Raw genomic sequence first — 14,139 nt, 5'->3', positions numbered from 1 at the left:
TCAAACCAAATGAAAAATTCCACAAGAAACAATGAAATATAATCATTAACATTTTCCCTCTATGTCCCTTGAATGTAAGTTCTCTTAAAATTTTCTGTATACTGATTTTATATCAAGAACACTTGGATGATAAATATTAAGGTAAAATGTAACAGACATTTCTTTTGGGGGGAAAAAACTATGAAAGGAACAACTTTTTATATTGAAATTGGATCAGAATCCAGGGTAGCAAAGTTTTAACTTCTTCAAGTTATCAAATTAACCACAGCCGAAAGAATGGCTATTAGTATCCTTTGGCTGAACAGATTACTGTGTTAATTAGAACATAGTTATTAGTGGCTCTTAAATTCAAAGTCATATATATTTTAGTTTATGCTTGCGCTTAACTCAGTTAATTTTCAAACTTAAGGTTCAGCTCCTGTTATTAACAACTTGACATGTTCTGTTGAAGCTCTCACTTTTCTTCTAATTCCAAAAGTACTTTTATACATTCTGAAATGGCATTTCAGCAGATGGAAAAATGAAGGTGGCAAATCAGGACCAATTTCTTATTTCAAGGTTAAATTAATACTAAACCAGACTATTAACGAAAACATCTTCATCAAAATTAACTAGAGAGAGTTGGTAGTTCTCTGAAACTTTGTATAAATTTTATTTATTACTGGAAAATACTAAAATCACATTGAAAACACCTTAAAGTTAAGTCCCAACCCGATTATTAGAGAAAATCACTTGGGCATCCAGTCCCTTTGATTGAACCTGGGTAACAAAAGAGGCAAAAGACATGATTTGTGATGAAACTTACTATTCAAATGCTAAATGTTTTCAAGCTTTAATAAGGTATATATCAATTCCAAGTACCAAGCATAATATAAAAATTCAAATTCATGGGTTTACTCTTAATAAGCATCAAAAGCAAATTCTGTTCACTAAATCCTATCTTTTGATTGGCACAATGCATTCAGAGATGAGTTATAATTAGGAAAAAAGAGCGTCCACTGAATGCATCATGTGTAAAAATGCAATTAACATTTCAAAACCACATTAAAAGGGAAAATACCTAAAAAGTTAACTCTTAATAAAATTATTTGAAACAATATTATCCTGCAGATAAAAATACATTTCTTGTATATACATGTAGATTTCTACATGAAAGAAAAGATTCGGCTCCAAATAGAAAAGGGCTGACCCTTGATAAAGACAGATTGCCAAACTGATGTGATTACCACTGTAAGAACTAAAAACAGAAGGATAAAAAGGTTAAGTTAAAGGAAGGATAAAAGTTTAGTCAACTGCTCCTGAACAGTGGCAGAGCTGGGGGAGAAGTGGGAGATGAAGGCAGAAATAAGACAAAGAAGAAAGGCAAAGAAAGCCTCAACTCTGATTGAAAATGAGTGGAGAATCAAGCAAAGTTGAGAACAGATATGATATAGGTGCAGTGAGACACTTGAAACTAGAATTTGGTAGTTGATAGTTATAGAAGCTCAATTAAATCATCTTAAAAGTAGAATTAGACAAAGCATCTACATTTTAATGGAGAACCAGTATTACAGTGACCAGATAACTCGGCATGGTATTGTCATTTAAAAATTTTTCCTAAATACCATGAAGTCGGTAGAAGACCTTTGCATCAGATCATGTTCTTTGAAGCTGAAAAAAGTCCCTGACTGACTAGGAAAGACAGCACAGTGCTCCAAAAAGAAACCCTGCAGAGATGTATCAACACCAAAAACTCCATTTGACCCTGGACAGGCCCAGGATTCGGGATTCTTCAAAATGAGGGGAATGGACCAGGTTTCTTTCAAGCAAAACATTCTATCGTTTTGTTGACAATGAATTAAATTGAAATTGTTTAGAACAATCCCAATTTTGGTGGGGAAGGCAAGGAAGATAAGTTAAGCAAGATAAAGAAAGCTCACAGAAACTTCATGCAAGGGTACAGCATTAAAGTTCTTTGTTTCCTAATTAATGTTGTATGCAGAAGTATTCTGTAAACTAAATTTTCCTGATAGAAAAGTTCCCACATCCTCAACAAATGAGAATGATTGCATTATTTGGGATCCTTGATCAATATGAACAACGTACTGTCCCTTCTCAAAGACTAAGTTCCTTATTTTTCACCCAAATCCTATATATTGAAAGACAACTGAGGTGCTAAATGTTAACCACTAGTCAAGTTAGGAATGTCTGAAGAAAATATATTAACCTTGACATAAAGATGATGTTTTCGGTCAAATTTCAGACATGTATTATTATAAATTAATAACTGGCTCCATCCACCAGGTTAAAGATGAAGGAGGGCCGAAGATGTCTCTAGAGTTTATACACACAAGTGAGTGTCACTGTTTTGTTTTGTTTTTGACCTAGTTTTATTAAATATTGCTTCCTTGGGGTGTGTTTATAACAACTCCCAGAACATTTCATGTAAGGATTCAAAGCGGTCATATTAAAATACAGCTTCAATATAAAGTTTATCACAGTTTTACAGTATTCAAAAATGACAGACCTGCCTTAAAAAACAAAACAAAAACCAAAAAAGGACTATTACACCCAAAACATAACAATTAAATAAACAAGTTTGGCATTTTCATAACTTTATAGTATAAAACAGAATATTAAATTTATTACTGGCAAATGGACACTGATTTATTTCCTTTGAAATGTGTCCCATTTAAACACACTATACAAGTTCATTATACAAAAGATTGATGATCATTTTGATGAAAGAAGTGCACCCTGAAAATTTTTGCCAGTTTAGAATATTTAGCTCTTAAAGTTTTTTAAAAAAGTCCTTTTCCTTTTTTAAACTGAAGGCTGAATTCAGATTTTTTTTGTTGTCTCATCTGTCAGCCTTCCTGGTTTAAAAACAATAGTGTCTATGGACGCCCACCAGGGGGCAGTGTAAGATTAGCCATTAAATCACGAACAGCTGCAAATATTGTGCATTCACCTGCAACAGAGAAAAATGGTCATTAGCTATTCGCAGTACAGGTAAGATGATGTTAACACACCGGTGGGGGAAGGGGTAATTAAATCTAAAATTAGTAAGAACTTTAAAGATCAAAATAAAAGACAATTTTAACTGCCCAGATTATTGGGGATTAAGCTGTGGTGTTAAGTATCAGATTATATTTGTTTGGATTTTTTTTCTCAGGAGGAAACTTCGAGCAAGTCCCATTTAGGTCTGAATTTAGGAAGATATGCCTAGAGTTTCTGTTTAGAAACAGTGTAGCATTAGATAAGCCTTTGAAGTTGGGCTTTAAGGCTATTGAGTGCTTACGGGCATTTTGGATATCATAAAAACATCTAGTTTATATTTATGCATTAGTTATAACTTTGGTGGTATCTTTCAAACATTGCATTAAAGGCCAGATAAAAAATTTTTATGACAGCGCTGTCCAATAGAACTTTTTGTGATGATGGAAATGTTGTATAAGTGTGCTATGACTACTAAGCACTTGTAAGATAGCTATTGTGACTGAGGAACTGAATTTAAAGTTTTACTTAATTTTAATTAAATTTAAGTAGCCACATGCTGGCTAGTGGCAGTTATACTGGACAGTGCAAGTCTCTGACATCTATTGGAGTTTTCTCCCAAAATTCAAGGAAATGGTCAACTTCCAGAGTTCAACATTAAAATCAATTATATACAAAAATGATTTTTCTTAAAAGCACTTCATCAGAAGAGAAGTGATGGGTGTGGGAAGTGGGGTGGGAGACTGAAGTATGGTGCACCAACAATCCAAAAACAAGATTTGTGGGTGGGGAGGGTGCTGGCAATTCATCCCCTCAACTTCCCCTTTGCTCAAAGAAACCAAATACTCTGCTTCTTGTAAATATTACAAGTATTAAAATATTATACACCAAAAGCTGGATCCCTTCCTCTAGAGCATGGTCTAACACTGTATACAGTGGCTGAAAGTGGGAGAACTGAAGACCTCATGTGAACCATCGCCTTTCAGCAAAGGGCAGGATGTGCAGTGATCCTGTGCACATGAGAAGGTACAGAAAGAAAAGGAAATCCAAAGGTCTGCCCAGTCCAAGGGGGATTAAAAAAGGAAAACACTTCCAAAATATCTCAACAATTTCTTAAAAGGAGAAGTGATATTGTTTTTTAAAAAACACATTTTCATTATTGACAGGCAGGAAAACTTGCTTGATCCCAATAGGATCAAAACATTTTCCTTTTAATTTTAAATTCCACAAGACATAATACATAAAAACACATAAGGTAATGATAGCCATCTTCTTGTGAAGGAATGGTGTTTATTATCAAGGTTCTACTGGACTGTTACTTTGAGAATTCTGATAGCTTTAAACTTTGATTCTTGAGGACCTATTTTTAGCTGAAAGAAGAGAGAAGTCAAAGGATGAAAGCAGAAAATTTTAAGAAGTAGAAGAAGTATTACAACAAAAGAAGCACACCCTTCTCTACTGCCCAGTGTATTCCTTATACACTAAAGTGAGAACTCGCCTGCATATCCAATGTGGGGAAACAAATAGTTAAATATATCATTTCTTTCCTGATTCCTAGTTCTAGAAAACTTTGGACACTGTAGTACCTAAAAATGTTTCAGAGAACAACTTTCCCTCATTTAAAAACATAAGTGTTATTTAACTATTCTAAACAGAGAGATACAGAGAACTTCCTTAATATTACAAATAAGCAAATTTTAAATTTAAATTTCCTTAATATTAGAAATGAGCAAAATGGAAGAAAAGTTCTCTTGGCTGAGCTTTGTATTTCGCAACCCCAAATTTAGCACTGCCAGGAGTTACGTGTCAAGTGAAGGCTACTCCAGTATTGCAGGGACCTTGTTTATCTTTCTAGAAACATTCTGGTTTCCTCGGAAATGTTCAGTTTGAGAGCTTCATTGTGCACATGGTGAAAAGCTTCACTTGCACCCACCTGACACTTATATAAGAAGCCCAAAAAAGCAGTAATGCCATTTGTATCAGCTTTTATTCTTCACAAAACATTTAGAAGATACAGAACTTTTAATAATATTCTTCTATTCATGATTGAACCATGAAATATGAGAAACCAACATGCATTTCAACTTTGTGATGTACAGAGTGGCAGGTATTGATGGTAGGGCAGGAATTCACAGCCATGGAAAGTTCTATCATCCTAACCTAGGTCTTTGTGGCAATGTGTGCTATAAATACAAGCTTCTGGCATTAGCAACTGGGTCAGTCCCAATAGTAAGTAAATCACTAACAAAAAGTCCAGGCAGCAGAGAAATGGACAAAAATGAAGAACCAGTGAGAAAGGAAGAAAGCGACAGGCAGACATTAAGAGGGCCACACTAACCAGACCTCTACTGCAATGACTGGGTGGTAGAGTAGGTAAGGAGGGAGAAGAAAAGAGGAGAAAGGGGTGTCTCTCAAAAGAACTTTTATAACATCTATGCAATAAAATATTTTCTACTGGTCATGTACCTTGTCGTGGTGGATTCATCTCTGCAAACCTCTTCAGAATGTTGCTGACCATCATGGGAGCAGCAACAGAAGAGTTCTGCTGTCTGGGAATGTCTGCCTGCTGGGTTGTACCTGAAGCCATGTCATAAATGATTGGAACTATAATACTAACAGGTTCTTGGGGAGGGACCGACGTTTTCTGAGTTAGTTGAAGCTGTATACACACAACACACACAAAGAGAATAAAAGCATCATAAAACATCTGTCTAAATGTATCAAAGGTACTATCATTTACTATACTTTCAGATTAAGATAAGCAAGCAAAAGAAAATTACACGACAAGAAAAGTGACAAACAACTGAATATTATGGTTAAGATGCAACTGTGCTACACAATTACCTGGTTCAATAAATTTGTTTATTACTAAAGGAACCAGGATGTCATGACATCTATGCTGACAATTAAGGAATCCTGGGCTCTATTTGGCAACAAAAGATAATTTATGCAGTTATCCAAAAGTTGCTCTATTATCACGTGGCTTTCTCCTCAGAAGCTCTGTACATGCACAGATGCTGGGTGGTACTTACAAAAAATAGCATTTTGGATTTCAGCACCACAGCAGGCGTCCCAGGAGGTGCAATTGGTGGTGCGCTGGGAGGGATCGTCAAGCAAAACTGAACATTCCATTTCAGCTGTGTTGCCTGGTCAGGGAACTGTTTGGAGGGGGAAAAAAATCAAGATAAAGGCATATAAACATTTAAAATCATATTCTACTAGGAAAGTCAGAGAGGTCAGAATTTTGTTTCATACCCAATTATTAACAGAACATAAAGTTGATAACCTACACTTTTTCAAAACAAATATATACATGAAGTTGCTAACTGAAAAGTCAAGTGTGGATTTATGTAAGATTTCCCCCTTCCTTCCCTCCCACTTCGTTAATTCCTAAGGCCTATGGATTCGGCTTCTGCAGTGTCTCTGACATCTGTTCCCTCCTCTCTATATTCATTGAGGCCACCATGTGCAGGGCTTTATTACTTCTCCTGTGCTCCCCTAACAGCTCTTTCCAGTGGCTGCGTCTTCCAGTCCATCTTATACCACCATCAGACATAGGGCCTACAACATGGTTCTACTCAAGCTCACAAATGCTCAGTGACATTTAGTGACATATGCTGTCCCCCTACCACCCACAACTGAGGACCAACACCTACCATTCGAGGCCCTTCTTAACTGTGCCAATCTAGACTTCCCAGTCCTGTTTCCAACTCTTACCCTAAACAAACTAGTCAAACTGTGTGAAAGATTTTTAAATTATATCCATTGGTGCTTTTTTAGCCACATAAATATTTACTCCTTTTTCTTGCCTGTGCTTCTGCCTTCTCCATATTTGCCATCCATGAGACAGCAAAACCAACCCCTCAGATTTCTCCTCTTCAGCCTACTCAATGCGAAGATGACAAGGATGAAGACCTGTAGGAATAATCCCCTTTCACTTAAGGAAGAATAAATATATTTCTCTTCCTTAAAAAAAAAAAAAATTCAAATGGATTTCTTTTTGACATAAATAATGTTTCCTACAGCCTATTAGAGCAGAAGCCAAATGTTGAGACTATTAGCAAAAGAATACTATTGCCCCAATATGTATAGTAAAACGCTAACTAAAAAACCAGTGAGGTAATTGAAGTTACTCAAATCAACACTAGAAACATTAAAATGAAAAGACCACTGTAAGATTGAAAAAATGTATCAGCTGCCATCTGGATTCCATCTATATAACTACATACTTTCACAGGAAAGAATTCAAGATCTCCCCATACAGAGAAGATTGATTATATGATAAATTAGCATCTGAAAAAGTTGGATCCATAGCTCCTCACATTTGACACCAAAACAAAGTGAGACCCTGTTTCAAAATAAATAAATAAAAATAGATTTAAAAATTTAAATAATTAAAAAAATGAATCCAAATGGTATTAGAAAAAAACTTTGGGAGGATTATTTCAAAATCTGGGAGTGAGAAGAATCTAACAATGATACAAAATCAGGAAAACTTAAAAACCAATATTGATACATTTACATTATTTAAAAGAAAATTTTGCATAGCTAAACCTACCAAAAGTCAAGTCAAAACACAAATGAAAAACGAGGAAAAAATATTTACAATGAATATCCCAAGGGGCTAACTTCGCTAATGTACATACCCAATTCCTACAAATCAAAAGACCTAAAAATCTACAAATCAGAAAGACCCAAAGTCTGAAGACTGATAAAACTGTTGACAAGGATGTGGGAAAAAGCCAGTACTCTCACTGGTGGTGGGAATATAAACTGGCATAACCTCTATGGAGAACAATTAGGCAAAATCTACCAAACTTACAATTATATATATCCTTCGACCCAGCAATTCTACAGGTATACTGGCACATCCAATAAAAAGGCTCTTTATTGTGGCACTGTTTGTAACAGCAAAATATCAGAAGAAACCAAAATGGCCAACAAGTTGGGAGTACTTAGAAATTTTAATACATTCACCTAATGAAATACTAAGCTTTGTTAAACAACACAAAACAAAGACATCCTTTATATACTGATATGGAGAGATCTCCAAGATTTGTTCAGTGAATAAAGCAAGATGCTCCTCCATTTCAAGCAATACGCCAGGTTCGATATCCTGGACATCACATCCACCACAAACACTGAAAATATTGAGGGTGGAAAGGCATCTTTTTATTTTATTTTTTATTTTTTGAGACAGAGTCTTGCTCTGTCACCCGGGCTGGAGTGCAATGGTGTGATCTCAACTCACTGCAGCCTCTACCTTCTGGGTTCAAGTGATTCTCCTGCCTCAGCCTCCTGAGTAGCTGAGATTACAGGTGCCCATCACCATGCCTGGCTAATTCTTTGTACTTTTAGTAGAGATGGAGTTTCACCATGTTGGCCAGGCTGGTCTCGAACTCCTGACCTCAGATGATCCACCTACCTTGGCCTCCCAAAGTGCTGGAATTACAGACATGAGCCACCACACCCAGCCAAAAGGCATGTTTTTAAATGCTGTTATGCATTGAATTGCACACCTGAAAAAGACATGAATTCCTAACCCCCAGCACCCATGAATATGATCTTATCTGAAAACCGGGTCTTTGTAGATGTAGTCAAATTAAGATGAGGTCATTAGAATGGTCCTTAATTCAATATGACTGTTGTCCTTTATAAGAACAGAAGAGACACAGGCAGAGACACACACAGAGAGAACACCATGTGATGACAGAGGCAGAGGTTGCAGTGATGAGTCTATAGCTAAGGAATACCAAAGACTGCTGGAACCACCTGAAGCTAAGAGAAACGCATGGAATAGATTCAACCCTAGAGTCTTCAGAGAGCATGGCCCCGCTGACCCCTTGATTTAGGATTTATGGCCTCCAGAACTGTGAGATAATAAATTCCTATTGTTTTAAGCCACTCAGCTTGTGGTCATTTGTTGTGGCAGCCCTAGAAAACTAACACGAATGCAGACTGAGCTATGCAGAAACTAAGGGAAATCCCCAAAGGGCCAACAAACCAAGAACAGATACTCCGTGCTCTGAAGGCAGCTGCTGCCCATGGAGCATCCTGCTGTCTCTTACTTTGCACTTCAGATTGACTGATTGATTGATTTTTTTGGAGACGGAGTCTCACTCGGTCATCGAGGTTGTAGTGCAGTGGCATGATCTCAGCTCACTGCAACCTCTGCCTCCTGGGTTCAAGCGATTCTCTCGCCTCAGCCTCCCAAGTAGCTGGGACTACAGGCATGTGCCACCATGCCTGGCTAATTTTTTTGCATTTTTAGTAGAGACGAGGTTTCACCATGTTGCCCAAGCTGGTCTGGAACTCCTGAGCTCAGGCAATCAGCCCGCTCCGGCCTCCCAAATTGCTAGGATTACAGGCGTGAGCCACGGTGCCCGGTCTTTTTTTTTTTTTTTTTTTTTTTGAGACAGTCTCACTCCATCACCCAAGCTGGAGTGCAGTGGCGAGATCTCAGCTCACTGCAACCTCCGCCTCCCAGGTTCAAGCGATTTTTCTGCCTCAGCCTCCTGAGTAGCTGGGACTACAGGCCGTGCCACCATGCCTAGCTAATTTTTTTGTATTTTTAGTAGAGACAGGGTTTCACATTGCCCAGGCTGGTCTCGAGCTCCTGACCTCAGGCAATCTGCCTGCCTCAGCCTCCCAAAGTGCTAGGATTATAGGTGTGAGCCACCGCGTCCGGCCTGTACTTCAGTTTTAACAGCTATTCAGGACATAAAGTCTAGGACCAACAAAGGTGAGGAGTCAGATTTTTTTAAATTATATGTTATAAATTTATACATAAACCAGCTCATAATAAAAATGGAAAAAAGTACAAAACAGGATGTGTGAATATCATTTCATTTAAAATATTTACAAGAAGGCCACGCACGGTGGCTTACACCTATAATCCCAGCACTTTGGGAGGCCAAGGTGGGTGGATCACTTGAGACCTGAAGTCTAAGACCAGCCTGAGCAACATGGTGAAACCCCGTCTCTACAAAAACAAAAACAACAACAACAAAAAAAGCCAGGCATGGTGGCGTGCATCTGTAGTCCCAGCTATTCAGGAGGCTGAGGTGGGAGAATCACCTGAGCCCCAGAGGTTGAGGCTGCAGTGAGCCGAGATCGCATCACTGCACTCCAGCCTGGGCATTGGAATGAGACCCTGTCTCAATCAATCAAACGTTTATGAGAGCAATGCTATTTGCTTTTATGAATGGACCATCTCTGGAAGGAGAGGCAAGCCATGGTAACTCTGGTTGGCCAGAAGACAGGTGGACAGGGATGGAGGGGACAGGGATAGATAGACAGGAACTGATGGGAAATTTCTCACTATATTATCTTGTTTTAAATTCAAAAGATAAAACAGAAATGTGTTACCTATTCAAAGATAAATAAAATCTAAGTTAAAAATATTTAAGAATTTAAGAGAAAAATAGAAGAAACTATATAGATGGGTGAAAACCAATAAACACTGCTCCCACCAAGTCTAACCTCCTCAAACAAACCTTGCTGGAAATGTATATCTCTGTAACTTACCAGCTCCAGCTTCATAATGTGCACACAATCCCTCAGGATGTGTGTAGGAGCTCCTAATAGCTTGGTGAAGGCTATTAACGTATTAGCTTTAAATGGTGGTCCTGCAACCTACAGGGATAAATAAAGCAAGTTATTCTTCATTCTATATTAATGCTTCTGTTTCATTAATTATATTCAAATTATGCATTATTAAACACATACTCTTGTTTCAAAGAATTTCTCTAAAACTTGAAGTTCATCAGGTTTCCACTGTCCTGCATTTTCAGGTGTCACTTTTAGCTGAAGCGTTTGGTTGGTTTTGGGACTAAGGGCAACTCTGCATTTCAGTGCATCAGTCTTAAACATGATCACTCCGGGTTCATTGGAATTTATCAGCTGCAGCTGCAAAATAAGGACACATCAAATTAACATGTAAATCAAAGAGAAAATGAAGATGTTACTGAGAGAACTGTTCCAAAAGCAAAACCACTAAGTTGATACCTATTCCAAAACAAAGGCACCTACAGCATTCAGCATCAACTGCTGGCAACATTGCTAAAGAAATGCAATCAGACATTATGTGCCTCTTGATGGAAGAACACAATTCTACCTATGAAGTATTCTTGCAAAACAACATCAAAAAACTTGAGCCTGAATTCATTCAGTAACTTGATCCAGAGGACTGACCAATGTGATAGAAAACATAGGGATCAAAAAAATATTCAATGATTCCAAATTGTATAAGGATGAAGAAGGAGAACTAGAGGGGGGAACCAAAACTTTGAACGGGACTTAGAAAAACTTATTTGAGTTCTGATTCAAAGTGTAAAAAATGAGACAACCTGGGAAATCTGGATATTAACTAGATATGTGGTGATAAAGAAATTTTTTTTTTAGGTATGAGAATGGTGCACTTTTTTTGTTTTAAGAGTCCATACCTTTTAGAGACACATGCAAAAATTTTTATGGAAGAAATTATGTCTGAAATTTGCTGTGAAAATCTGGGGGGAGGAGTTCTAGATGAAACAATACTGATATTAGTTAACTGTTGGAGGTGGGTGATGAGAATACAGAAGTTCATTATACTATTCTACTTCTGTATATGCTGAACATTTTCCACAATATATATATATATATATTTTTTTAAAGTGGCACATTAGAAAAAAAGAATACAGAGTACAATTACAAAAGGTTAGATCTGGATTAGGCTCTCATTTTAGCCCAGGGGTTGACAAACTTTTTCTGTAAAGTGTTATATAGAAAAAGTTGCAGGTTTTATGCACTATATGGTCTCTGTCACAACTATTCAATGTTGTCATAACAGCTGAAAGCAGCTATAGACAATACATAAATGAACAGGTGTGGCTGTGTTCCAATAAAACTTTATTTACAAAAACAGGTGGTGAGAAGGACGGACATAGCAACCAGGGGCCATAGTTTACTGACCCCTGTTTTAGCAGAGTATGTTGATTATGCAGCTGAGCAAAATGAGGTCAAAGAGCTGAAAGCTTACATAGATAGTAAGTGGCATAGCTGACGCTAGATCCCAGGTCTGATGATAAACCATTTTGCGTGCTAATTTTAGTTTATTATTTTTCTCTTTTTTCTTTTGAATGCTAATTTATTCAAAAACATTTCCATACCAAATCTTAGTATGAAGGTTGCAAAATGGCTTCACATATATTTTAAACATTCATCATTTTTAATTCTTTTTTTATTTGAGACGGAGTCTTGCTCTGTTGCCCAGGCTGGAGTGCAGTGTCACGATCTCGGCTCACTGCAATCTCTGCCTCCCAGGTTCAAGCGATTCTCCTGCCTCAGTCTCCCAAGTAGCTGGAATTACAGGCATGTGCCACCACGCCCAGATAATTTTTGTTTTTGTTTGTTTGTTTTGAGAGAGAGTCTCTCTCTGTCTGCTCAGGTTGGAGTGCAGTGGCACAATCTCAGCTCACTGCAACCTCTGCTTCCCAGGTTCAAATGATTCTTATGACTCAGCCACCCAAGTAGCTGGGATTACAGGCGTGTGCCACCACACCCGGCTAATTTTTGTATTTCTAGTAGAGATGGGGTTTCACCATGTTGGCCAGGCTGGTCTCGAACTCCTGGGCTCAAGTGATCTGCCTGCCTCGGCCTCCCAAAGTGCTGGGATTACAGGCATGAGTCACCATGCCTGGTCTTGTATTTTCAGTAGAGGTAGGGTGTCGCCATGTTGGCCAGGCTGGTCTCAACTGACCTCAAGTGATCTGCCCGCCTCAGTCTCCCAAAGTGCTGGGATTACAGGCATGAGCCACGGTGCCCAGCCTAAACATTCACCATTTTGACTACCTCATTAATACATGCATCTACCAATAATAACAGTAATTATAAATAATGAAAATGCCAAGACATTATATTAAGGGCTTTACATGAAATATCTCAAATTCCCACAACGGTTATCGGTTAGGTAAATACTATTATCTGAAGTAATTTGCCCAAACACACATTAGCAGGTAGTATGGCTGGCTACAAACCCAGGCAGCCTGACTCTAGAACTGGTGCTCTCAATTATAAATTATCTCCTAAGGCTTTATCACCATAGGATAAGTTAGAAGTCTCCTTTCTTTTTTTTTTTTTTTTAGTAGTCTTTTTTCTACAAGAGTTTTTAAAAATTCAATTGTTTATTTATTTATTTATTTGTTTATTTATGAGACAGAGTCTCGCTCTGTTGCCCAGGCTGGAGTGCACTGGCGCGATCTCGGCTCACTGCAACCTCCGCCTCCCGGGTTCAAGCAATTCTGCCTCAGCCTCCCATGTAGCTGGGATTACAGGTGCACACCACCATGCATGGCGAATTTTTGTATTTTTTAGAAGAGACGGGGTTTCATCATGTTGCCCAGGCTGGTCTTGAACTCCTGACCTCAAGAGATCTGCCCACCTCAGCCTCTCAAAGTGCTGGGATTACAGGCATGAGCCACCGTGCCTGTCCTGTTCATGTATTTTAGAAGACGCTTTTGTCCTTGTAACCATAAATAATTTTCTTTAAATTTTTTTTCTATTTTTATTTTTTTACAGACAGGGTCTTACTTGATCACCTAGGATACAGTGCAGCAGCATGATCACAGCTCACTGTAACCTGGAACTCCTGGTCTCAAGCAATCCTCCTGCCTCAACTTCCCAAGTAGCTAGGACTACAGGTGCATGCCTGATAATTTTTTTAATTTTTTGTAGAGAGAGGGTCTTGCTATATTGCCTAGGGTGGTCTGGAACGCTTGGGCTCAGTGATCCTGCCTCAGCATTCCAAAGTGCTGGGATTATAGGTCTAAGCCACCACATCCAGCCAATGATTTTATTTCCATAAAGACTCAGATTCAAAATCAGTCTGCCTGCACGGGCACTCCAGAAGGCAAATAATTACTGGTATGCTATTCTCTGCAAGGCCAGATCCTGTGTGCACTGGTCCTGTGTGCTGCAGAGACCTATCTCCAGGTTCATGTTAGCCACATAACATAGAAGCCACAGCACAGCAAACTGTATAATGCAGAAATATGTTAACGTAAGAATGGAAAAGAAAATAATGGAGTCCATTTTTAATGCCAGTTTAGGGTGAAAAGCATAATTCTAACGAGCTTGTTAAAGGAGGGAAGGTGAAGGAATGTCACATTAGTTCAGATCCTATCC

General features: G+C 38.2%; 1 protein-coding gene across 5 annotated transcripts in view; it reads right to left on the bottom strand.

The window, feature by feature from the left end:
• Positions 1–628: 628 nt before the first annotated feature.
• The window catches only part of MED14 (mediator complex subunit 14), an 87,356-nt gene continuing 73,845 nt past the window's right edge, over positions 629–14,139 (bottom strand). For 3 of the 5 annotated variants that reach the window (XM_023202631.2, XM_023202632.2, XM_023202630.2), the window contains exons 27-31: positions 10,705–10,884; positions 10,504–10,611; positions 6,009–6,134; positions 5,443–5,635; positions 2,835–2,950 (exon numbers count right to left, since the gene is read on the bottom strand). In XM_023202631.2, coding sequence (XP_023058399.1) covers positions 2,877–2,950; positions 5,443–5,635; positions 6,009–6,134; positions 10,504–10,611; positions 10,705–10,884 — 681 coding nt within the window. In that variant the 3' untranslated portion in view covers positions 2,835–2,876. Of the gene's footprint in view, positions 2,951–5,442; positions 5,636–6,008; positions 6,135–10,503; positions 10,612–10,704; positions 10,885–14,139 lie in introns of all 5 variants that reach the window. The other 2 variants (XM_023202628.2, XM_023202629.2) reach the window with 1 other exon arrangement.

This window comes from Piliocolobus tephrosceles, chromosome 12, assembly GCF_002776525.5.
Source record: "Piliocolobus tephrosceles isolate RC106 chromosome 12, ASM277652v3, whole genome shotgun sequence".
Classification (NCBI taxonomy): Eukaryota; Metazoa; Chordata; class Mammalia; order Primates; family Cercopithecidae; genus Piliocolobus; species Piliocolobus tephrosceles.
This window is presented reverse-complemented; position numbering and strand designations above follow the sequence as displayed.